Source organism: Plodia interpunctella, chromosome 5 (genome assembly GCF_027563975.2).
Source record: "Plodia interpunctella isolate USDA-ARS_2022_Savannah chromosome 5, ilPloInte3.2, whole genome shotgun sequence".
Lineage (NCBI taxonomy): Eukaryota > Metazoa > Arthropoda > Insecta > Lepidoptera > Pyralidae > Plodia > Plodia interpunctella.
Window position 1 is genome coordinate 7,514,748 of NC_071298.1, and position 27,006 is coordinate 7,541,753.

At 35.0% G+C, this 27,006-nt stretch overlaps 3 protein-coding genes across 3 annotated transcripts; all 3 read right to left on the reverse strand.

The window, feature by feature from the left end:
- Window positions 1-550: 550 nt before the first annotated feature.
- LOC135309713 (uncharacterized) lies at window positions 551-17,916 on the reverse strand. Its single transcript, XM_064435953.1, has 10 exons — window positions 17,818-17,916; window positions 17,553-17,656; window positions 17,088-17,208; window positions 16,421-16,621; window positions 16,066-16,141; window positions 15,606-15,745; window positions 5,156-5,509; window positions 4,599-4,805; window positions 4,003-4,075; window positions 551-1,274 (listed from the first exon to the last, which is right to left on the reverse strand). Exons 1-10 carry the CDS (start codon window positions 17,858-17,860, stop codon window positions 1,130-1,132), a joined length of 1,464 nt encoding a protein of 487 aa, XP_064292023.1. The 5' UTR covers window positions 17,861-17,916; the 3' UTR covers window positions 551-1,129.
- On the reverse strand, window positions 6,301-14,005 carry LOC128670255 (uncharacterized). The gene is made up of 16 exons (XM_053745772.2): window positions 13,836-14,005; window positions 12,554-13,758; window positions 12,175-12,435; window positions 11,774-12,007; window positions 11,450-11,692; window positions 11,023-11,262; window positions 10,544-10,786; window positions 10,151-10,396; window positions 9,761-10,009; window positions 9,053-9,292; window positions 8,587-8,835; window positions 8,169-8,414; window positions 7,770-7,887; window positions 7,254-7,460; window positions 6,830-6,905; window positions 6,301-6,570 (listed from the first exon to the last, which is right to left on the reverse strand). Exons 1-16 carry the CDS (start codon window positions 13,882-13,884, stop codon window positions 6,432-6,434), a joined length of 4,245 nt encoding a protein of 1,414 aa, XP_053601747.1. The 5' UTR covers window positions 13,885-14,005; the 3' UTR covers window positions 6,301-6,431.
- A 507-nt stretch (window positions 17,917-18,423) lies between the features above and the next one.
- Window positions 18,424-26,673, reverse strand: LOC128670212 (protein obstructor-E-like). Its single transcript, XM_053745689.2, has 6 exons — window positions 26,518-26,673; window positions 24,753-25,021; window positions 23,196-23,310; window positions 21,082-21,276; window positions 20,084-20,159; window positions 18,424-19,139 (listed from the first exon to the last, which is right to left on the reverse strand). The coding sequence occupies exons 1-6, from the start codon at window positions 26,555-26,557 to the stop codon at window positions 18,899-18,901; spliced, it is 936 nt and encodes a 311-aa protein (XP_053601664.1). The 5' UTR covers window positions 26,558-26,673; the 3' UTR covers window positions 18,424-18,898.
- Between the last annotated feature and the right edge of the window lie 333 nt (window positions 26,674-27,006).

Here is a 27,006-nt window from a genome sequence, read left to right on the forward strand (position 1 = left end):
AGCATACAATGATTCCAAATTCGATTTTGTCTCGATTTAATTACTTGTTGTTATACTATTTACCTACTGTTTGCATTCAAAATATATTCTATAGAATTTATAAATCATATGCATTAAGTATTAAGGTTTTCGAACACGGTAAACTAATCAGGTACCCGAATTCGGAATCCTATATTATGCTCTTTCATAGAAAATATTCAGTTCGCCACAAACGTTCCTTTGTTTTTCCGAACGGAAAAAGTCTAACAATCGGGTTGAAAAGTTTCCCCGAGTCAGATCAGCGAAAAAACAGCGCGATGTGTGGTGGCGGAATTTTCATTCGATTCCAGTTTAGAATGTTGCCAGCATACAATGATTCCAAATTCGATTTTGTCGCGAATTAATTACTTGTTATATTATTTAAATACCTACTGTTCGCAATCAAAATATATTCTATAGAATTTATAAATCATATACATTAAATATTCTTTATACAGAAATAAAACAAATCCAGGATGTTTTTATATTTGTTTATATATAAGGAAAGGCTAATGTTCAAAGCCCATACAGCCATATCTAAGGTCCTGAGTTATCGATATTTTTCTTAGGATATGATATCGATATTATCGCATCGTTATAGCGCAAATATCAATAAAAATGTCGATATTTTAACTTTGATATTATCGGTTTGCCGATATATCGTTGCAACTCTAGTTGAACAGGAGACAGGCAGTACTGCGGCTTTGTTAACCCGTGGATTTATCATCGTAAAAACTATAATACATTGTATATATTTTATGACTTTTAATTACAGATAAACATTACTAATAGTTATTTATCAATCGGTGTATATTTCTGAAAATATTTTATAGAAAGGATGATGAGGAGGATGATTAGGAGATGATTAGGGCGTGGCTATTTTGCGACAGGAAAATACTTTTTAACATATTTTCAATTATGTCGCAGGCTCGAGTATTCTTGCGGTTCAGCATTTGTTTAGCATTGAATGGCTTCGCGCAAGAGTAGTACCTATAGATACAATGGAGGGTAATGTCTACCACACACACGACATATCGAAATATGGCTTGAGTTTTGATTTTATCGTGAGCTTGATAGGTACCTACCTATTAAAATAGTTTGTAGTGAGTTTTTATTTTCTTTTTTTACAGTCCGACACAAAGTCTGATCTAATACAACTACCCGTTTCGTGACTGAAAGAAAGACCAAGATCACAATGAAGGAGACGTGGACGTCCATCTTGGCAAGCTATATATTTCTTGCAACTCTGACCATATCTGGAAGAAAATATTGTATGTACTTTTAGGGATAAGTATATAAAAAATACTGGTAAGTATATTTTTTTGTGTAGTGCATGGAATTAGTAGGTACGGAGTAATACACTGTACCTACTAATTCTATGGTAGTCTGTCAAGAAGAAATTAAAGTGAAGCTGACCAATGAAGAAATTAAACGAGAGGGGCTGGCAACATTGGATATTTAATTGTTATTGCAATGGCAAAAAAATTAAATGTAATTCGTCAAAAATCCGTTTCTGTTTAAGTACCTATCTACTGAAACATGTAAAGGAAAATGTTTCAAATATGGTAATATTATATCATGGTACTAGCTGATACCTGCGACTTCGTTCGCGTGGCCGAACAATTTTTGATAAGGAGTCAAAAACTATTAGAGAAATTTTATTATACAGACAAATGTAACGATACCTATACATACAGAATATGCTAATCAGACTGAAAAGGTATACTTTCTATAGTTTAGCAGAACTATTATGACTCTTCTTCAGGTGTTCCAGATCTTCGATTTTTATACCTACAGAAAATGCTCATCATACAGACATACAGACATACAGACATACAGACATACAGACATACAGACATACAGACATACAGACATACAGACATACAGACATACAGACATACAGACATACAGACATACAGACATACAGACATACAGACATACAGACATACAGACATACAGACATACAGACATACAGACATACAGACATACAGACATACAGACATACAGACATACAGACATACAGACATACAGACATACAGACATACAGACATACAGACATACAGACATACAGACATACAGACATACAGACATACAGACATACAGACATACAGACATACAGACATACAGACATACAGACATACAGACATACAGACATACAGACATACAGACATACAGACATACAGACATACAGACATACAGACATACAGACATACAGACATACAGACATACAGACATACAGACATACAGACATACAGACATACAGACATACAGACATACAGACATACAGACATACAGACATACAGACATACAGACATACAGACATACAGACATACAGACATACAGACATACAGACATACAGACATACAGACATACAGACATACAGACATACAGACATACAGACATACAGACATACAGACATACAGACATACAGACATACAGACATACAGACATACAGACATACAGACATACAGACATACAGACATACAGACATACAGACATACAGACATACAGACATACAGACATACAGACATACAGACATACAGACATACAGACATACAGACATACAGACATACAGACATACAGACATACAGACATACAGACATACAGACATACAGACATACAGACATACAGACATACAGACATACAGACATACAGACATACAGACATACAGACATACAGACATACAGACATACAGACATACAGACATACAGACATACAGACATACAGACATACAGACATACAGACATACAGACATACAGACATACAGACATACAGACATACAGACATACAGACATACAGACATACAGACATACAGACATACAGACATACAGACATACAGACATACAGACATACAGACATACAGACATACAGACATACAGACATACAGACATACAGACATACAGACATACAGACATACAGACATACAGACATACAGACATACAGACATACAGACATACAGACATACAGACATACAGACATACAGACATACAGACATACAGACATACAGACATACAGACATACAGACATACAGACATACAGACATACAGACATACAGACATACAGACATACAGACATACAGACATACAGACATACAGACATACAGACATACAGACATACAGACATACAGACATACAGACATACAGACATACAGACATACAGACATACAGACATACAGACATACAGACATACAGACATACAGACATACAGACATACAGACATACAGACATACAGACATACAGACATACAGACATACAGACATACAGACATACAGACATACAGACATACAGACATACAGACATACAGACATACAGACATACAGACATACAGACATACAGACATACAGACATACAGACATACAGACATACAGACATACAGACATACAGACATACAGACATACAGACATACAGACATACAGACATACAGACATACAGACATACAGACATACAGACATACAGACATACAGACATACAGACATACAGACATACAGACATACAGACATACAGACATACAGACATACAGACATACAGACATACAGACATACAGACATACAGACATACAGACATACAGACATACAGACATACAGACATACAGACATACAGACATACAGACATACAGACATACAGACATACAGACATACAGACATACAGACATACAGACATACAGACATACAGACATACAGACATAAAGACGAACAGTTTTTTTTTTCATATTCTTACTCTGTTGCTGTGACTCTATCGCCTTATTTTATTTTTATGTAAATTTATTCAATGTACAGGATTTTTTTTCTACTGGTTTATTATATGTATTGATGATATGGTAATGTTATTATATATATATATATATATATATATATATATATATATATATACCTATTATGTGTACAGATTTTGATTAATAATCGATATTGATTTATATTTTTACACAGATTGATTTATATTTATATTACATTTTTCTTATTTATTATATGTGTAGAATTGTTCTTACCTGAAGTTAATAATTGTATCCTCTGTTCCATTTTTATCAATTTCTGATACTGGACACTTAAATCCTCTGAACACTAAAAAATAAGATAAACTAATAGATAAGTACCTACATTTACATAAAAAATGTGGGGGCAAATTAAGTCCTACATTTAAATAAAAAAATAAAAATTGGGTTACCCAAATAAATTCGAAAGATTTCTAGTTGATTTCAATAACCAACGCACGCATGCAAGCACTATTAGATACGCTAATAAACTAAACAAAAAAATTAAACTTATTATAACGAATTTTCACGTGGTGTAAACCACGTGAATATTTGTGAAATACATGTGGCTTGTGGTTATCGCTCTATGGAGTATAGTTCACGCCCTGTGAAGTGTGGTTCCCGCCCTGTGGCTTGTGGTTCCCCTCCCTGTGGAGTGTGGTTCCAGCCATGTGGAGTGTGGTTCCCGCCCTGTGGAGTGTTCTTCCCGCCCTGTGAGTTGTGGTTCCCGCCTTGTTGAGTGTGGTTCAGGCCCTGTGGCTTGTAGTTCCCGCCCTGTGGATGTGGTTTCCACCACATGGCAAAATTTCCAATTAGGAAGTTCAATTACCTACCTTCAGGATTGCACGACGGCACATTTACCGGCCAGTCACAAACTTCCAGTTCGGCATTAAAGACTAGACCAGCAGGGCAAGGCATGATGGTGGGTTTGCCGAATTCACACCGAATGTATTTGGAACATTCAGTAAAGTCAAGCGGGAAGTGGCCGTACCAACGAGGGCAGCTGCTGGTAATGTTAGGTTTGTATGGTAGCGAAGGTCCTAGAATTATCCATTAGTTAGTCAATTGTTGAAGACAGATATTTTTGGAAGTGTTTTTTTCTGATATTTGACGTCAATAAGTGATAAATTCAATAAAGATTTTTGAGTTTGAATGTGTCTATGATTGTGCTATCTATGAAAATATGGAATTTAATATTTTTGTATGACAAATTTGGAACGTGGAAGTAAATAACATACGTAGTAAATAACGTATATAATAAGTAAATAACTATGTAATAGGTCTATTAGGTACCTATATATATATGCCACCACCACACCACCACATATATATATATAGTACCACCCTCCTCCCCTCCTTCAGTCGTCTATTTTATTTATCGAGGACTTACTTTTCAGTGATTTGGGTTTACATTCCGCCAATGATGGGTCAGAGCAAGGTTCCTGTTTCCTTAAGACATGTGAGATTGGAAATTGTGGGGAAATAGTGTTTCTACTATAAGTCGACGTTGTAGTTCGAAGAGTGTCTTTTAAGTGTTTAATAATAGGTCTAACAGGAGATAACGACGAAGATAATTGCTTTGTTTTTGTGTTCACTCCGGTTGTAGTAAGGTCAGTGTTGGTGTATGTTATTTGCGGTCTTTCAATAAGTTTTTCATTTTTTGAAAGGAGTATTTTAGTCTCATTAGCGATGTTTGGGTCAGTTTGTTCAGCGATCACTTTCATTTCTTTACTTATTGGAGCATCTGATATTCGGGATTGTGTTTCATGTAGATTATGTACAGGTTCTAATTTTTTAACAACTTTTGTCCGAAATGTGTTTGATGTACTTGTATTTCCGAACCTGTTAATTGTGCTCTTGAAATCACTGACATTTGGGGTTATGGAGTACTTTGTTGAAGAGTTATTTGAAACATCCATTGATATTTTTTTTAGTGTGATTAATTTATTCCATTTCTTTGTATCAGTCAATTCAGAATTGTTATGTTGGGTAATGTTTTCCACTGATTTCACTATAACTGGAGATGATAATTTTGATATTTGGTACACTATCGGAAAAATAATCAAAAGAATAGTAACACAACACGCCACGGAGCACATGACACTCCAAATCACTGACTATTAATAATTGGTTTATCTATCAATTTCGTCTTAAAGTATTTGAATTGATATAACTAGTCGGACGGAGTAATTTTGTAAAGAAATTAAGATTGTCAAGAGCTGCTATATCATAGGCACCTCACTTACTTAGGTAAGTAGGTACCTTTGCAGGACTTACTATATTAATTTAAACAATTAGTGATTTTTGATTTATAAACCAATGGTATATTCGTATGTTATTTAATATGATTACTTTGGTATATTCTATTGTAGTTATGGCTATATATTATTTACCTACACATCCAATCCAAATTGTCAGTATAGGAATGTAAAAATGAGGTCGTGAAATCAATTTCCTACAGTCACTCAAGAAATTAATAAAGGTTCTAAGTACTTCGGTGATCGGCGAAACTACACAAAATAAAAAATAAGTACCTAGTTACAGGATGTAATTTATTCACTACCTTCTTTGAGTACGTATTCACTTCACGAATCACGTAACGTCTCTAATTCCTACTCAGTTTATGATCAGTCACAAATTCCTTTAAAATAATACGAAGTCTAGTTTCAGCCTCTGCAGCTCGGAACCATGTCTTGGATGAGGCAAGCCTGATATTCCTCGCTGAAGACTAGTCCCTTGTTGCAGCTGAGGAGACGAGGGTGTCCATGCTGACACGCTATGTAATGTGTACAGCTCTGTTCGAATCTGAAATTTAACTTGTTTTATTATCTAGTAGTTAGATGTATGTAGTTTTAAATTATTAATACTTAGATATTTAATGCTGGTCCTCATTAGAGTGAATATTAGAGGAGGTAAGCATATGATAGTAAAGGAGACATGATATTGCAATTTCATTCTATTTCTTAACTTGAATTTTAGTTTCCGTATATTGTAGTGGAGATTGGATGTTTAGCGGGATTTATTATATATTATTACTAGACCATAAAGAAAACAAGATACTCACTTGAATTTAATTATTTTGTCCGAAGGAGTGTTATATTCATCACTTTCTGGAGCAGGGCATGAAAATCCGTGGAACACTGAAAAAATACGATAGATATACATATATCGCATGTCTTTATTCTTTACGGGGGAGGCCGAGCAAAGAGCCTATCGTCTATGAGAAGAATCTTCAGTTTATAGCCATTTCCCGTGATTTACTTAATTATCATTTATTAATATTTGATGATTTACTTAATTTAGTACAAATAATAAAGTATCGTTATAAACTGAAGATTTTTATCATTGTGCTTATCACCTATTATAAAAACTATACCTAAGTATCAACTATATGTAAGTATCTACCTGCTCAAAAAAGTCTATCTGGGTTTTATTTAGGAGGTATACCCATTAAAGATACTTTTGCGTAGTCAACAAATTATACTCACATTCAGGATTGCATGATGGTACATTTACAGGCCAGTCGCAGGTTTGAAGTTCGTCATTGAACACGAGTCCAGCCGGGCACGGCATTATGGTAGCCCGTCCCATCTTACACATTAGGTATTTACTGCACTCGAAATTGTCTAGCGGATACATGCCATCTCTTTCCGGACATTGGAAACTATCGTGGTGTTCAATAGGTCCTGGAGGACCTAGAAAAAAAACAGTATACATTTCAAATGTTAAGTACTAGGAGAATAAGTACATATACCTCAATAAAAATAGTGACTAACATTAATCACTGTAACACTGGAGTTTATCCAAATAAGTTTAATATTGGTAATGTCATGATGAAGTCGTAAGGAAAAATGTGCTGACAAAATGTGTTCACTAGAAATCGTCAATGAAAGTCATTACTGAAAGTGCTTTGTCGGTGGTGTTGTATTGGTCCTCACAGATTTAGCCGAGTTGACACGCCAAGAAAAAGAAGAATGCTAAAGTGGAATAAGATTAAAACTTACTTTTGGGAGTTTGTTCGCAGTGGGCTACAGATGGAAGGGCACATGGATCCGCGCCCCACATCACATTCCGATTGAAATAAAGACCAGAGTTACACTTGTATAATGATGGGATGTAATTCTGAAATCGGAATAATAATAATTATGTGCAAAGAATTATGGCACCTGCTAAAGCTATCTCACAGATAGATACATAGGTACATAGATAGGTGCATTATGTGAATTTATTTTATACAAATTTAAATGTTATGAATTAAAGAGGAGTGTTTGCTACGCTGCTTCTTTAGATATTTACTTCTCTCTCTCCATCTGGCCTTTTGAAACATCGAGTTACTAGTTTATATATAAAATATACCTCCGTTCAATTTGTATTTATAATTTTATTGATCACGTGAGGTTTACCTTACACTCGATGAACTGCCCGCACTGGTTTTTTACGCTATAATATCCGTTCGCAGCGGCACAAGTGTAACCAAACACTTGCCGCATGATCAGAGTGTAGGAGAGGATCGTTGCTGGCGTGGTGGTAGTGGTAGTCCTACTTTCGCACTGCGCTATGGATGTGCTGGCGCAGGGGTCTTCGCCAAATCGCGCTCGCCGGTTGAATTGCAACCCTTTGGGACACATGTATAGCGATGGCATTAACATCTGTAAAATAAGTTATATTTAAAGTATTTTTCTACAATTAAATAAATAATTGTACTCAAGTACTTATAAAATGACGTTACAAGAAGTATCTATCACAAAGGTAAATTTTGATAAAATAGTAATATTTTGAGTCCAGAATATTTTTTCCTTGAAAACAAAACAGAGGATGTACCTCGCACTTGATGAATCTATCGCAATCATTGTCGATGCCAAAATATCCATTGGATTCCAGACACTTGTAGTCAACAAGCGGACTGGATATTAAAATAGCCGAGAATCTTGGTGCAGGTGTGGTGATGGGCGGTAAGATTACAGGTCGGCAACCCACTTCAGATGCGCTGGCACAAGGATCCTGTCCCCATGGGGCTTGAGGATTGAAATGGAGGCCTGACCAGCACTTATAAGACGATGCCTTAGAGTTCTGTAGAAGAAAGTTGATCGTACGTTCAGTCAAAAATCTGTCGTTTAATCACAGGGCAGGGACCTACTCTCTATGCATTGTCGGGGCTTCCATAACTCTGGTTTATCTGCCCTCGATTGTAAATGTAACAACAACAAAAAATCATTTAGATTAAATAATTATGACAACCATCTATTTTTCAATAGTAAAATGAAATATTCAAAATGTAGGTATTCACCTCACACTTCACAAACTTCACACAATCATCTCCAAACTTGAAGTATCCATTGCTGGTGGTACACTTGAAGTCCAACATGTAACTTAAGATCAGGTCAGCAGAAAATTGAGGCCTCGGCAGTGGTATGACCACCGGTTTGCATTGTATTAGCTCCTCGCTGGCACATGGGTCTTCCCCCCAAGATGAGCGACTTTTGAATTGAAAGCCGGGTAGACATCTGTATAGTGATGCAACTGCATTCTGAAATAGACAAAGGTAGAAAATTATAGGAAATTAAAAATACATTTGCGCGTTGAAATAAGCAGCAGCAGTAGAAGTAAAAGGCAGATAAATATTGGTATTGAAATGAATCTGATTGAATAGTAAATGCATTTGAAATTTGTTAAATGACAAACACTACGACATAGGGACGGGCCGGTATTGGTAAGGGATGTAGCTAACACGAACCGTGTTAGCCTGTAAATATACCTATAAATGACTAGATGTTGCCCGGTGCTTATAGCAATCTTAGATAATGCAGGTACCTTTCTAATGGTGAAAGAATTTTTGAAATCGGTTAGGTGGTTTCGGAGATTACCCGCCTCAAACCTAAAACTCACAAACGTCGTCGTCGTATCTTTATTAGAATAGTATAAAAGTATATATTAAAAAAAAACGTATATATTTAATTTCGGGCTCAAAGCGCGAAAACTAAAAAAAAGTAGTTACCTCGCATTTAATGAATTTCTCGCATTCATTTTTGGATTCGAAATATCCATTATTGATGGGGCAGGTGAAGTCGAACACTATTCGTGATATAAGGGTAGCCGAAAATTTTGGCGGCGGTGCCGACTGGGGCTCCACGACCACGGGTTTACAACGCACTGTGGTATCGCTGGCGCATGGGTCTTCTCCCCAAGATGAGTGGCGATTGAATTGGAGGCCAGGTAAACATTTGTATAGTGAAGCCACCGCATTCTAAAAAGAAATTAAAATAAATAAACATTTCAAAAAATCCTTTGAATATCTTTCTATGAATATTTTCCTTTGAATATATTTCGATGAAATATTCTATCTGTCAATATTTTAGATATTCAATAGTGGTTTTTAAAGACTTACCTCGCACTTAACAAATTCCTCGCACTCGTTTTTGGAATCAAAGTATCCGTTGTTACTTGGGCAGGAGAAGTCGAGTAATAGCTTTACAACAGTAGCTGAGAATTTGGGAGCTGGATCAGTTGTAGGTTGCAGCACGGCTGCTTTACAATCAATGATGTCGACACTAGCGCACGGGTCTTCACCCCAAGCGGCCTCACTGTTAAACTGAAGTCCTGACCAGCATTTGTATGAAGATGCTATGGATTTCTAAAACGAAATTTGTTAGTATGCTAGGTGCTTTGGAAAAGTACTTCTAAAGCATTTCGTAATTACGAATATGTACCCATAGCAGCGGAACTAAACATCGGAAAAAATATTTGCAAATTGGCACAAAAAGTGATTTTTTGTACATACCTCACATTTAATAAATTTATCGCATTCCTTGTCCAGTCTAAAATATCCTTCACTTGATGTGCACTCATAATCTGCTATTTGCCTGACTATCAAATCAGCCGAGAACTTTGGTTCTGGTCGTTGTTCAATCACAAGAGTTGAACAGCGAATCATTTTCTCGTCGGCGCATGGGTCTTGACCCCAAGTAGCATAGCGATTGAATTGTCGCCCCGTTGAACATTTGTAAACAGACGCTATAGATTTCTGAAATACATTTTAATGTAAATTCAATATTTATCTGTTCCCGCTGTCTATTAACTGGCTTCATTAGTTCATGTCTATCAGAAATTTTTCTACATAAATATTCATATTTCCGTTCTTAACATTCATTATTTTATTAATATACATTAACGATATAAATTTTTAATTATTGTATCTATCTAAAATTTAATGAAAATCTAAGTAAAATTTATACATCAATTAAAAATTCTTCAACTTACATCGCATAGGTAGAATAGGTCGCAATCAGTATCTATGCCGTAATATCCTTCACTCGCAGGACACGAAAAGTTGTAAGTTCTGGTGATGAAATCAGCTGATAATTTTGGTATTAGAGGGGGGTGGATGATGACAGTTTTACACCGGACTATTTCAGAGTTGACGCAGGGATCTACTCCCCATAGAGCGTACGAGTTAAATTGAAGTCCAGGATTGCATTTGTATGATGAGGCGATCGAATTCTAAAAACATAATTTTAGTAAATAGTATAACTGTGTAAATAGATATCTTACACCAATTGATAAAGTAAATTAAAAAACTATTTATCGCTAATATTTAATGAATGGCTAATAGATATTGCAAGTTCAGGATCACAATGTACTTATTGTTTGTTTTTTTTTGTATACCATAGTATATATTTTAACTTACTTCACACTTGACAAACATTTCACAGTCATTTTCAAATCTGTGGTACCCATTGGCTGCTGGACAGGAGTAGCCATCGATACGAGCCAAAATTAATGATGCAGAAATCCTTAGTAGCTGTCCTTCAGCCACGGCTACAGCTTTGCAGCCAACCTCGGATTCCTTCTCACAGGGATCGTGTATCCACGAGGCGTAACGATTGAACTGTAGTCCTGATGCACATTTGTACAGTGACGCTATTGATTTCTGGAATTAGAATTATGGTATGGACAAAATTGTAACATGACTGTACAGTCGTAAAATATTGATTTCAAGAGCTGGGTTTACCTCACACTTTATGAATTTGTCACAATGATTTTCTGAGATAAAGTAGCCCTCGCTTGCCGGGCACGAGAATGTAGGCAGTGCGCTTAAGAAGGTCGCTGAGAACTTCAATTCTGGTTCTGGCCGTACGACTACAGTTTTACATAGTACGTCAGCAGAGCATGGATCGTGGTCCCATGCTGCGTTGCTGTTAAACGTCAAACCAGAAGCACAAGCATATGAAGAAGGAACTTTTTTCTAAAAAAAAATATATATATGTCAAACATTTATATAATTCCGTTGTTAAAATATACTCGTAAATTAACCTAAAAGCACGTTTAGGCCAAGATTACTAAAATAAAGATCTTATTGTATCCTATAGGCAAATATTTTTTAAATTGCATTTACATTATCAATAAACTCACCTCACACTTGATAAATTTTTCGCAATTCTTTTCCAGTCTGTAATATCCGTTTTCAGAGGGACAAATAAAGTCAATACTATTTGTAATTAATACAGCTGAAAACTTGGTAGGTATGATTCTTATTTCGGGTTTGACTTCAATTTCAATTCCGTTGTTCTCGCATTTTGCTTTTGACGGCTCATCACAAGGATCTGACGGCCAGACTGTGTTTCGCTTGAAATGAAGTCCGTTTGAACATTTAAATAATTTCAAAACGTTATCCTATAAAGATAATCAATTATTAGCTTCTTGTTAAATAATCTAATATAAAAATATGTTTAGTTTAATTTTAGCCAGAATCTATTTTTTGCAACATGTTGATGCTAATGAAGTAGATTACCTTGCATTGCACAAACTTATCACAGTGGTTTACAACCTCGTAGTATCCATTTTCCACATTACATTTGTATTTGTGCTGAAGATTAGAAAAGTAATTTTCTATGCCTTCCTGCGTCGTCAACCCCGTGCTTTTCACAGGCTCTTCATACCGATATACAATAAAACCCGGTGATTTTTCAATTGGCGCTGGTTGTGTTGTCATTTCTAATTCGGTGGCATTGAGACCATATTTTGGAATAATTAAAGTCGAGGATAATTTGGGAATAGGAGTATAGTTTTTTGTACTCGAAGGAACTTCGGAAATGGCAACAAGTTGAAGAGGACGTGGTTCTGGAGTCGTCCAGGTTATTGTGTTTGACGATTTTTTGGGAAGTTCCGATTCTGTATTGTGAGTCGGAATAGATCCAAAATTGAAGATGCGGTGTTTGGGGTTTATTTGGATAGTGGGTTCCTCCAATTTAACAATTGTTGGTGGTATTGCCGAAGTGGTCAATGGTTTAGACTCAACAGACGTTTCAGGTGAAATTGAGGATCGACTTGTCGATGCTTTCAGTTCCGTCTCACTATTAAGAGTTGAACCAGATGCATTGTGGTCAAAGGATTTAATGTCGAACTTGGGTTTATGTGACACTGTTGTTATTATTGGTGGCTCGGATTTGACAATTTCGGGAACCCAGGATACACTTGGAGATGCATTCAAGTTATGTGTTTCTGAGTATGAAGGCTGTATTAATCCAAACTCAAAGCGATGTATTTTATGCAAAGGTTTCTCGGTTTTGATAATTGCAGGCGACGCCAACGAAGATGATTTTGATTCTACAATAGTTTCAGGAACCCAGGAAATTATAGTTGGCGATGTCTTTGGAGCCTCTGTTGCAACATGAGATACTTCTTGTTCTCTAAAATTGAACACGCGTCGGGGCTTTATTTCAACGACGGCTTCTTCTGTTGTGCTTGCTGGCGATGGACGGACTGATCTTCCTTCGATTATTTCAGGTGCAATTGTATAAGAATTGATTTTTTTAATTTCTAGATGTACAGGTGCTACTGTACTTGAAGGCTCTAGATATTTAGGAAGCGCTGGTGTCGAGCTAGATAATGTGATTTGATTGCTATCAGCAGGATGTTTTGTAACCGACTTTCTCCAATTTTTGAACCATGATGACTCGGAACTTTGGCCGTCATTGTAAATTTCTACAGCATTCACTATAAAAAAAGAATGCTATTTAGAGCATATTTGAAATAAAACTTTAACGATATGCTTTATACTATAGATATCTTACCGTGAATAAGTAGTAATAAAAATAAGAAGGGTATTTTTTCTCGAACCATGTCTGCTATCTATCTTTTAAACGGTAGATATTAGAATTTACACTAGCACTGTAAGAACTACCACGACCACTCTTTCTAGAGTGAACAAGAAGCCGACTTTTCTAGTCTTAGCTGCACTATGTTACAGAGAATAGTGCGATAATATGTATAGATAATACCTTTATATAGTATGTTATCTCTGAATACTTCAATCAACATTTTTGACGTCAAATAAATTGTTATTTAATTTAACAAAAGACAAGTGCGGTTGACCAATCATGAAATTATCATGCATGCATAGTTAGAGTAATGTCTTTTGTCATTTATTTGAGATAATAATACTTTTTGTGAGTAGTGTTCATAATAGAGTTAACTTATTTGGAAACAATTAGAGGGTTACTACTAAATGGCTAAATTGTACATACAAAATAAATTTATGAAAAAAGTGGTAGTGATAACGATAGATTTTAATTAGTTGGTTGCACGTTCAGGAAGGGTCTTTGTTTTTAAATGATTTATCAACAGAGGTTAGTAAATAGCAGCAAATTGATTGACAGTGATTAGCAATCTATTATAGAAAGTAACAACTACTTATTTTAGGTTATTGTAAAGTAGCTGTATTTATGAGTATTTATAGGTACTTGAAGTGATGAGTATGCAAAGAAGAATACCTAGGTACCTACAGCATTCGGACATTTCAATAGTTAGTTTGAATCGAGTAATCAAAATGAAGATCTTAATACATATTCGCCCATCTTTAATAGTATCAACTCCTTATTGAAAGTAATTGTATTATCAGTGAAATATTTTATCGCAGTGCTTTTGTGGTTGATTCATAGAACATGCCTTTGATTTGTGTGTTTGTAACTAAACTTGATGAAAAATCGTCAGAAAAATTGATACTATCGATTGTATCCTACGCCTGTAGGAAAGCACTCAAGAAAATAGTCTTAGCAAATTGTGTCTCACGGTACTTCAATACAGAAGTAGGGTACTCACCTATTTCGATATTCCACCACCGTTTTCAGCCCTAAAGTTACTGTGCGTAATATTTATATAAATTTTACTATGAATGAAATATAAAACATAAGCGAGTCGTTAAGTTAAATATATAACAACAAAGTTGATGTCAAAGTTTTCCGTAGTATAAGATCATTCGTTCACGTCAGGGTTCTACTTCTGTTTATATCACCGTCGATATATATTGTAGAGTTTAACATCTCAATATTAAGATTATTACGACAACGAAATGTTCATTGGATCATGAGATAAAATGAATGTAGGTACTTACTCGTATTTTCACAAAAAGGACGTTTATTTATTATGCCTCTAAAAGTTTTCTTCCAGAAATTTCTTCCAGACTTTGCAAAATAATATAGTTGGGTTAATTCCTATCTAATATGAAGCATTGATATTATTATCATGGTATTCAGTGTTATAAATGTATTTTATTTATACGTAGATTTTTTTAACATTTGTGAATTACTTAATTTTTCGGTAAACCGATAAATCAAAGAGCTTCAAAGACCTCTGCATATGCGTATAGTCTTCGTGGTTTTTTATCGATAAATCAAAAATAATAAATCTTAGTATGTGTGTGCTGTCTCATGGGACTGGTGCAACGAAAATATCCTATTTGTACCATAATAGGACGGGGTGAGAGGGACTGACAGAACAAAATAAAATTATGTATTGTTCAATTTATTTAAACTAAATAATTATAAAAATGGATTAGGCCGGACGCCTCGGGTTTTCACAATTGATCTTGTCCGAGGGCCTACAGCTGCCGAAGCTGGGGTCGAAGCCGAAGCCCGGGTCGCAGGTGAGCAGCCGAGCGTTGCCGTGGATGCACGAGTAGAACGCGAAGCAGTTACCCTCGTACCTGTAATAATTAAATAAAATATTTACTGACATAATATAGGCACAAATCAGACGTGGGATATTAATTTTAATTTGAACTTTATTGCACAACTTAAAGGTATATCAATAGATGGATTTATTGACTTAAGGCATTCTTTGCCAGTCAAACCTTGGGACCGAACAGAAAATGGCAAAAAGGGAAATCAGATATTTTTCCAGAATTAGGAATTTTTGTATTTGATCCTTGTAGAATATGTGTGTTGCATTAGATAATATTGACAGTTGAAAGGTTACAATAGCATTCTAAGTTCTGAGATCTTGCAATCAAAAACTGGTACTTACTTGAAGTTGATAACAATATCCAAAGGTTTGTTATTTTCGTCCAGTTGAGGAGGTGGGCACTTAAAACCCAGGAATTCTGAAATGTATATATATTTGAGAGTTAGCGCTGGCAATATCTAAATACCCTAAAGATAAAACTAAGTAGTTTACGCAAATCCGTTCTAAATGTAAAGTCAGTTAGTAAGGACATATCAATTTCAAATCATCCATTATGATCCAAATAACACTGACCATAGTCTACACACGGCGCGAGAAAACATAATTTTTCTAGACACTTTGACAAGAACCCATTCTCGATGTTTCACGTAGCTGTGTGCAATTAAAAAAATATTACGAAAGTATAAGCACAATATACCGTCAGGATTGCAAGAAGCCACGAGATCTGGCCAGTCGCAGCGAGCAGTCTCAGGGTTGAAGGCCAGGCCGGGCGGACACTGCATCTCTAAGGCCTTGCCTTCCACGCACCGGTGGTAGTACCCACACTCGCTCGACGTGGCCCTCGGGGATGGGAAGAAGCCGTACTGGTGAGGGCATTCCGCTGTTGCTTTTGCTGGCTCTGTTAGAATTGCAAAATACCCTATCAAAGTTCTGTATGTCACGTTTTTTTCAAGCAACAATCGCTTATTCTTCGCTTTATATTCATGATCATTACTTTTATGTGAAATGTATGGTTGGTTTTTGCAAAATGTATACTTACTGAAAATCTACCAAAAATCAATAATGAAATATCGTCATAGCCATTTTAATGATACCACAGCTGGTCATTTCGGATAGATAAATAGGATATAATATATATGTATGGCTTGAGGTTAATATATAACTCTGTAATGTTATGTAAACGACTGCGGGTTACCTGATGGTAAGCAATCACTACAACCTATAGACACCACCACCAAACCGATACGGGTCACCTACGTGTTGCCGATATACATAAATAGGTATTATATTATTATCCAAATGTATAAAATGGTCATGATGAAAAATGTGTACTTTATAAAAAGGTGTACTTATGTAGAACTTACGAGGAGATCCACGACCTTTGCAAGGGACTTCCGAAGGGTATCCACATGGGTACGCGGGCCAGACTGCATTAGGGTCGTAATGAAGTCCATCAGGGCACTGCATATGTCTGGCTTCGAAATCCTATAAAAATACATAGGAGTTTATTTGCGTATCCTATAACTTATTCGAGAATAAAATTTTATTTTTATTTACTTATTATTTTATTTACGACTTGCATCTATAAGTTTACTGTTTAATCCAAGTCGATGGTGTAGCTTACAGGAAACCATACAAACTATAACAAATATACGAGATCAAGGCTAAAATTTCTCATATCATTGTAAATAAACAAAGTAGGAAATGCGGCATAATTCGTTCGATGTCCCTATAAATATGTAGAATGCTTATCGATGAAATATTCACATATGTATTCGCCAACCAAGTTTCAGAATGACCTTAAAGTAATTACAATTATATGTACATACCATACATTCTATGTAGGCGTCGCAACTGCCATCGATGGGAGAGTATCCATACCGCGCAGCGCACTTGGGGCTTCGCTGCCGGATTTCTTCTGTTGTCCCATAGCCTACGCGAAACAAAGATTAGGTAGGCACTTTAGAAATGGATATATAACATTCAAACATTCATTTATCATCGATCGAGGGTGTTATTGTTAACACACTGGCATCAGATTTCGCCTAAAGGTATCTGACATAATAAATATAACTGGTAGAGGATGTTACTTACTGATAGCTATCAAGAAGAAAGCAACCCCAATGAGAGATTTCATTTTTCTTTATATTTCGTGGCTCCAATATTCGAATGGTACAAAACAATACTTTGGAGTGTTTTTATACTAAAGTTGATCAAAACATTAATTAACAATGAATTTAGTTTACTGTCTGTGTTAATGAGGGTAATAAATGCGGTTTGCACTGTTAATAGTAACGATAATTAAAAACTTGTAACATTATAATATATCAAGAGTATTTGTTTGAATTAAGCAACAATTTTTTCTAAGAAGTATTCGTAAGTTTATCTAATCTGTTCATATAGAAGGAAAAATGTTAATTAAATAAAACTTAAACAAAACCCTGGCAATTTCAGTTTCTTTCTAATAATTTTTTTTTGGATCTGACAAACATAAGTTTTAATTAAATATAGAGACAAGCTTATATAAGCTTGTCTCAAAAAATATATTTAATTACAAGCGGAAGTGAAATTAAATGAAAGCGTACCCATTTTTTTTTGCAATTAAATATTTACTTGCTGTAAATTAAGCAAATAAAGCTGGATGGAGTGGATGCTGGATGGAGGTTCATAACTTTAGTTATAAATCAATGGAAGAAAAAATATTTTCACAATTTTATTATAAAAAGAGATAATTTATTTACACTGTTCAAATTATACATTGATGGACTAGATTTCTACATACTTATATATAGGTGCCTATGTCGCATTGATTTTTGTAAGAATTAAACATTCAAACGCAAAAGGGCCAAATAGGCGTTGTTACCGGTACATGGTGATCCAAACACAATAATTCTACATGCCGTTGACTGTACAATTTCCCATAAAACACTTAAATACCTACGATGTGTGTATATTATTTTTTTAAAATAAATCATAAAAAAAACAGTTTTACGTAGAAAACGAAATCATATAGGTAATTTGACAATTTTCTTGCAACGATAATTATTTAGTGTCCAATTAAATTATTAGTTATTTTAATGTTAGTCGCTTGTCGTTTTGCAAATCCCCCTTTAAGTAAACAAATACAGTAAAATAGTCAAATAATTATTCGATAACTATTTATTCCAGCACATATCTAAAACCTCCTCTTATGCTGTTGAGGTTTTGAATAAAAATCAATTTCTTTCGCCAACCGCTGCTTTTCTTCTGCCCTGGATCTGGCGGCTGCGTCCCTGAGTTCTGCAGGACAGGCGGCCACCTCGTCTGCGGAGACGCAGGTGGACGTCAGGTCGTCGAAGGCAGAGTCACCGCCGCAGGACAAAACACGCGGACGTCCGTCTATACAGAGGAAGTACTTCTGGCAATTGTTGTCGGCTCTGTCGAAGAAGATTTCATATGATCATACATTTGGTTTATTGTAAAACATTTTTTATGTTCTAGTGCTTAAAGTAGTTATTGTCTTAGTACATCAAATCGTTACTATCAGGCTCCAATGGACATGAGCGCGGTACCTATATACCTATCTAGTTATAGCAAATATTTTGTCAGCAATTGCAAAAGTTTGATTTCATCAAAAGATATTTCATAACAGTCAATGCCTACGACTTGCGTATAGGTTGGTTTATTGGTATTACAAACCTATTCCATGGTGACCACAACAGCTCAAAAGAGTTATTGAAAATGAATTCTGGCAGCAAGTGTGTCAATAATTTAATAAAAATAGTTATGAATAAGGTCACGTTAATGAGTAGGTACTCGGATGTGGCATTTCTAAGGCGAGGTTACATAACCCAAGGTCGCTTATCTTCTGACATTAAGACTTGCGATGACCAGACCGGTCTATTAGGTAACCAGTTCTTAGCATTTCAATTCATAAATACCTACCAATTGAAAGTAAGTATTTCTAGACAAACAAATGATTGTAATTTTGAAATGATTGATTTCGTATGCGTATTTATACACATTTTCCTCCTAAAAATTGTCTACTCTACTCTATAAAGGAAAAAAAAAATGAATACTGCTATCTTAGATACCTACCCGAAATTGTTAGTTAATAATAAGTGGAATATGTTTGATACTTATTATAATTAAATTTTGGTTTAGGTACTTAGACGATCTTTTCTCATAAATAAATTAGTTTCGATTCTGTTCATTAATGAAGAGGGCTTGAGTTTGCCATGTAGATTAAGTAAATGTATGGTCGATTTAAATTATAACAAATAATAAACATGGTACAAAATGATGGTGAATAAATTACATGTCTATCTACATATTAATTTAGTTGATATCTTTTACGTTTACATTAGTTTAAAATTCTTACCTATAATATCTGAATCCGGCGGGTGGGCCAAGCTCTCTAGACACGGGCACTTCCGGGCACCGGAAACCAAGGAATGCTGGAAATTATAAACGGAAAAATATTAAACATCATGATAAATAATAAATACATAATTTATAATTATATTCTATTACCGTACCGGCCTATGAGAAATATAGTTAAGTAACACCTTTGAGTTCAGTATTCAGACATAACGGAATTACTAAAAATAGTGAAATAAAACATTTACAAAATTATCTGTTCATTGTCTTCCATTTGTAATATATATAGGTATATTGAAAATTATGAAATAACACAATTATTGTAGATCTCGGCTCTAGCATTACTACTCAAATTCCTTGGTTTAATATCATACGGCCATATGTATGTATATGGGTATATGTAATGTATGTTAATGGCAATTTATTATTGTTATCCGAACTGCGTAAGAATTGATTTGCAACATATTTTCCAAGAGATGACGCAGCGCAGTCGAAATACTATGCTATATTGCATATATGGTGTCCTCATTGAGCGACAGAACGCTGTCTGACGCCATGCGACGCTATGCGTATTTGAAAGATTATGGCGAAATCATGCGACAACTCAGACCCTTGTAAGGCGCATCGGGCCTCGTTGCGCTGCTATTTCACGTTGTGCTCAGCTAGGATGCAGGCTTGTGTATACGATTTCATGATTACGTAGGTACAGCAAAAGTTGTGGTTACAAACAATCTTCTGTCAAGCATTTTATCTTGCTTTTGACACCCTTATATCTCCAAACGATATATTTTTATTAGTTATTCTTCGGCAGGTTAAATTCTTATAAAGAAAAGGATGTTTGGGACTCATAAATGATTATCTGTTGTTATCAAGAAAGATCGACGTTATGCGTGCGGTTGGTTGTATAGTCACAGTCGAAACTTCAATATTTTAATTTCACTCCAGGCTTCGCGGGAATTCGCATGGATGAGAGAGAGAAAAAGTAAAAGAAGTATCCACCTTCAGCATCGCAGTCAGCCACTTGGTCAGGCCACTCGCAGCGGTAGGTCTCGGGGCTGAAGGCCAGGCCCTCGGGGCACGAGAAGTCGTAGCCGACGCCGTTCACGCAGTTCCTGAAGTAGCTGCAGTTGCGTGCGTCCCCCAGCTTGTAGAAGCCGAACTGGTGGGGGCAGTCGTCGGTGGGCTGCGCGGGCTCTGGGAACATATAACAATACTTTCATACATCCATATCCATTTATGTTATAACTAGCTTTTGGCCGCGGCTTTGCCCGCATGAGTTATTCTGCGAAAGCGGAACAAAACTTGGAAAACTTTCACCCCTCATCTTTCACCCCTCATTATAGTCAATGGGGGTTGATTTAAAAAAACTACCCTATGTTTGAAAATTAACTACATGCATACCAAATTTCATCAAAATCGGTTTAGCCGTGGAAGCGGAAGATACAGATAGAGAGATACAGACGGACAGACTTTCGCATTTATATTATTAGTATGGAAGTTGGATATAAAATAATTCCTCCTGCACTTGGGCTGCTTAATGGCAACAAATGAAGACGTTGAGGCAGACCATTATTGAGAAGATATGGTTTGACTTGTTTTCGTTGTAGTGCTATCGACACGCAAAGAAATATATGAAAGTGTGTTTGTTTGTCCTTCTTTCAGGTTAAAGGGAAACATTAAATTATTATAGAACACCTAGCTGTTACGTGAACGTTAGTTCAGTGGTTTATCAAATGATCGATTACTTGTTAATATTTTTGAAAATTCAACGCGTTGATGTCTTTTGCTATACATTATATTATAAAAACTAAATAATATTAATTCGTAACAATTGAATTTATTGACAGCTAGTAAAGACAATATGTATGTAAGTACCTAGTACATATTATGTCATATTCAAGACCGTATTTATAGCAGCTCGTTTACCTGAGTTGGTGTTGGAAGCTTCATGAATTTTTCTTGGACGAAATTTGATCGAATATAGGTATAGTCTACGCATCGATCGTTATATAACACAGGTGTAGAGATTTCATAAATAAATTGATTTACATATGCCTTTATAGGGTAGATGAGACCAGAAGAATTCCAAGGTCACGTTTATCTAACTGATTAATCTTCTTCTTCTTAACACACTCGGTGTTATTGCTAACACTGGTGTTTTATTCAAGTCTCAAGTTGGCTGTTTGGTGGTGACATTAAATGTCCAGTGTATTATAATCCGGTTCCTAGCATATCTTTTACAATCTGCGCTGGATGGGAAGCAACTAGCACAATCATTTCTGAAGTGAAAACTTCTATGGCTGCGTTGTGCACTTTTTGTCATGTGTAAAAAATTTTAAACTCGCGTCCAGGACACGTGACAATCGAAAATTCGTAAGACGTTATGCACAATGTTAATATTCAAGTTTTCACTTCTGTCGGCACTCCCGGAGCCGTCGGCACGACCCGTTTTATTTTTCACTTCCAGACCAGCATCGCAGAAAATAAATTGATATTTTTTCAACCAAATGTCGGTTGAAGCGAAATTTTAAGAAACTCACGTTTGACGTTCTTTCGTATGCATCAATCTGCCACATAAGATACACAAAGATGACCTTTAAAGTTGCGTGAAGTACACAAGACGTCTTACGGAGGCACGTCGATGTTGTGTCAAGATAGTGTTGAAAATGTTAATATGTGTGGAAGGACGTCGCTGCTAGTGTATTCGAATTATGATAATATCAGTCTGTTCTCAGTATTATACATTCAAGAGCAAAGCAGAGAGTACATGCTATCAACGTCAACCACCGTAACAATATATCAATTAGATCTAGGCACTAAAAGTGAGTTATTTATGAATTTATTTCTGTATACAATTAATTTAAGTTTTCTGTAGTTTCTCGATATTTTATTTATTAGTACTTATATTTCGATGTTTTATACCAATTTGTTTTAACGTTGCAGTAGGGATATAAAAAAAAATGGTTGGTTAAGAAGAAAGCCAGTAAGTTGTGATTAACAATACCTAATAATAATGATGATTAATAATACAAGCATGTTTGCAAAAGTTATTTGTTTAAATAATAGAGTATTATCGTTAGTGTACTCGTGGTAAGTATTAAGATGTTACTCACGTAGAGAAGAGCGCTCGAGGCAAGCAACTTCGTTGGGGTATTGGCAGGGATAACCGCTCGCATTGGGGTTGAACAACAGGCCGTCTGGACAGCTCCTCTCCTCCGATGTTCCATTCTAAATATAAAAATTACGTTTTTAAAATTATGATAGAAAATTTTACTAACTTTGACAGACAGTTTGACAAAATATTTTTCATTTAAAACATTATTTCGAAGCTTCGAGTTTCGCTTCTCACGCATTAGTATGAAGATTGCGTTCGATTCATTGACTTGATTTTTCGAATATTTTTTTTATCAAAAATACTTTTCAATAAGTTTTTCCAAAAATATACGCATCATTACAGAACGCGTCGAACGTTCGATAGAAATTTTTCGATTGTGAATTTCGGAGAATATAAAATAAGAGTCCACTTTTTCTATTCCATCGAAAAAAATAACCAAGTTTACAGAATATATAGGCCCAGAAATTACCTGAATAAGTTTTGCTGGCTCAAAGTGAAAAGGTACATTTCTAAAATGGTAACTAAATATACATATTCATTGTCATATCATTCCCAAACTCAAAACTTCAAGTGATTATCAGAGTAATATAATATATATAATAATATTGTCGAGTTACTTGATGAGTAGAGTTTGACCCTGATTTGACCGAGTTCATAATTATTTTTAGTTTCCTTAACCTTTGCATCTGCTGACATTATTACAAAATGAATCAAGTTGTTTCGGTTAGTCAGTGTTTGAATCCGGTTTGAATATTTTATGAGGCCAATCTTTTTTTTTCACATAAATGTTTTTATTAAAATAATGCATCTTACATACAAATGAAGTTCCTGGCGAATGTTGTAAAATTATACATAAATCAGTATAGACTTGTAGAAGTTGTATTTTATGTTAAACTTAAAAAAAGACTATTGATCATAGCATGATCATTGCTATTTATGTACCTATTACCTACGTCTGTACTGTCCGTATCGTGTCCATATAAATTTCATTATTTTTATTTTAAATTTAATAAATAAAGCGATACTAATTATTTATTAATATCACATTAATCGTAACAAATATGTTTATGAAAATGTACATTATTAATTATTAATATTTATAAAGAAAGATCAAATCCTCCAATGATTAAATGACTCGCCCCGGCTTCGCTCGGGTAAAACCATAATAAAAAGTAGCCTATGTCACTCCTGAAGGTTTCGCCTATCTCTGTGCCAAATTTCATCAAAATCGGCTCAGTAGTTTTTAAGTTTATTCATTACAAACAAAAATACAAATCTTTTATCTTTATAATATTATCCCTTGTATGGATTTACACGCTCCCGTGGAAATACGGATATAAAAAGTACGCTATATCACTCAGGAATAATGTAGCGTGTGGTTCCGCCCCTAAATAGGACCGACCACTCCATATCCGGGTACACAGATTGACTGATAATTGAGTTAAGGCCCGACTATGCTTTCGAAGTCGGTCATAAGACGATGAATGTGGAACATCGTCAGTTGGAATTCAGGGTTTAATCAATTTACATCTTGCTAATTATTTGATGTACTTACAACACACTCGATATATCTGTCACAGCTGCCAGAGATTGGGCTCCTTTCATTGTCTTTACAGGATCCGAGGTTTTGAGATCTCGGTGCTGATGGCTGTTGGAACTGGGGCTGGGCTTGTTGGTACTGATTCTGTTGGTATTGGCTCCTCTGGTTCTGGTTGACAAACGTATTCTGGCTCTGAGGCCTGGCTGCCTGTTGGAAAGTGTTCTGCCCTCGATAATTCTGACCAAAAGAAGACTGGTACTGGGTATTTCCAAATTGTCCGTATCCTATTAACAAGATTATTTGTAAGTATTAGGTATGTAAGAACATAAGTTATTCCACATTAAAATTCGGATTGTGTATATGAAGATGACCTCGATGAACAAATCTGAGAACGATATTTGTTTATCCCATTCAATGAAGCATTATAAGAATACTGACAACATTTAAACTTATCATTTAAATACATCTGGAGAAAGACGAAGATCTTGAAACTTCTGTATTTTTAACAGGTTTATATTTTATTTAATGTTATATTGTGATATAGCTATGAGTATTACTATCACCGTGATAATACTCACAGCTATTCAGATGAAGTACCCATTAAGATCAGTCAACTATCTTTTAAAACTATTGCTGGTTTGGACATAGTATCCAGTTTTCATCACATCATTATTTTTTGTACTTTAGGTTAGACAAATAAACATCATTACATACTTATTAAAAAATGACGGCATTGGGTCAGACAAATATAGAACTCACGGGAGAAACTTTTCACGGGTCCTTGAATTTCGTCCTTTTAACTTTTATCAGAATTTCCAGACTTAAGTAATTGCTTGTTTGATCTCATTAAGTGATGTATTATTTTTAGTGTCGCAAAAAAGGAATGAATGGACTAGCTCTATCTTTTAAAAAAGATATATACGTATAAATAGTTCGAAGTTCTATTGAATAAATATGAGTCAATTCTCTCACGTACCTAAGTGATGATTTTTTCAAGCATGCCGAGATTGTCTTCTATGATTTTTATATTTTTTAAATGTACATTTATGCCTATTATTTCACTGCTAATTATCTAATTACGGATTGGCCCAGCCTCTGTCATTGTCGTTGGCGGGATCAGGAAACTACTTGCCGTAATAGCATTATTCATAAGGTTTGAATGGTTAGACACGAAATTGGTAGACGGTTTAATCAAGAAATGTGAATATTTTGGTTACATGTGCGTCTTACTTTATAAATTAATAGATTTACTTATTATAAAATAGCAATTTTATAAAAAAGACTAAAATTAATAAGTCCATTAGGAGAATCGAGAATTCTATTTTCGGAGATTTGAGTATTTTTATGTCTCTATTATTAATTTTTAATAAAATTTATAAATTCATATAAATATTTAAATGTATGCTTCTGTATCATGTTAGAGGATTATCTTGAGAGAAAGGTTTTGATCGTAATGTATTCTCTGTCTGTAAACTATTTTACATTTAAATTAATTAAGATTTTAAATCGATAAGAAATTACTATTTCAATTTGGAAATCATGACAGAAAAAGTTGTAAGTTGTTTTCATAATAAATCTTTATTTCTTACAACTTTATTATTCCGAGATTTATATTTATTCTCTGCTCTTTGTATATTTTTTGCGAGGGATTTTATTCTAAGCTAAATCTTTTAATAACATTCTATGATATTTAATGCATGACATCTTCATGTACAAATTAAAAACGGTAATTTAATATTTTTTTTGCTTGATCCTTATTCTAAACCATTGACTTACTTACCAACGGCGCAAATGTACGCCAAAACCACAAAAACCTTCATTTCCACTGTGACAATAACACGTTCGCACTGAGCTTGGACATATACTAAATGTGTGCAGAGTGATGCGCAGGAGTTGTGGAGAAGCGACCTTGGGTCAAGCGCTTTGCGAAACTACAATTCTGCTCAGCCACGCCTTCATGGATGAGTTACATAAACATAAAGCATATTGCTTAGTTTTTCGTACGTTAATATAAAGCTCACATTAAAAATATGCAATTTATGTCGATTGCTCATTGTATAAAGTAGAGTTTTTGAAGCATTTTCAGTATCGGGCTGATCTATATGATGTATGTATATGATGGTTCATGACACAGAGCTTTATGTTCATTACAGACAGCCGTCGTAAATGAGGAAATCATCGAAAATTTTGTATATTCATTGAATTTTGCTAGAAATTTCTGTGTATTATGTAAGCAGCATTTTATTAAGAGTATTTTATATAAGAAAAT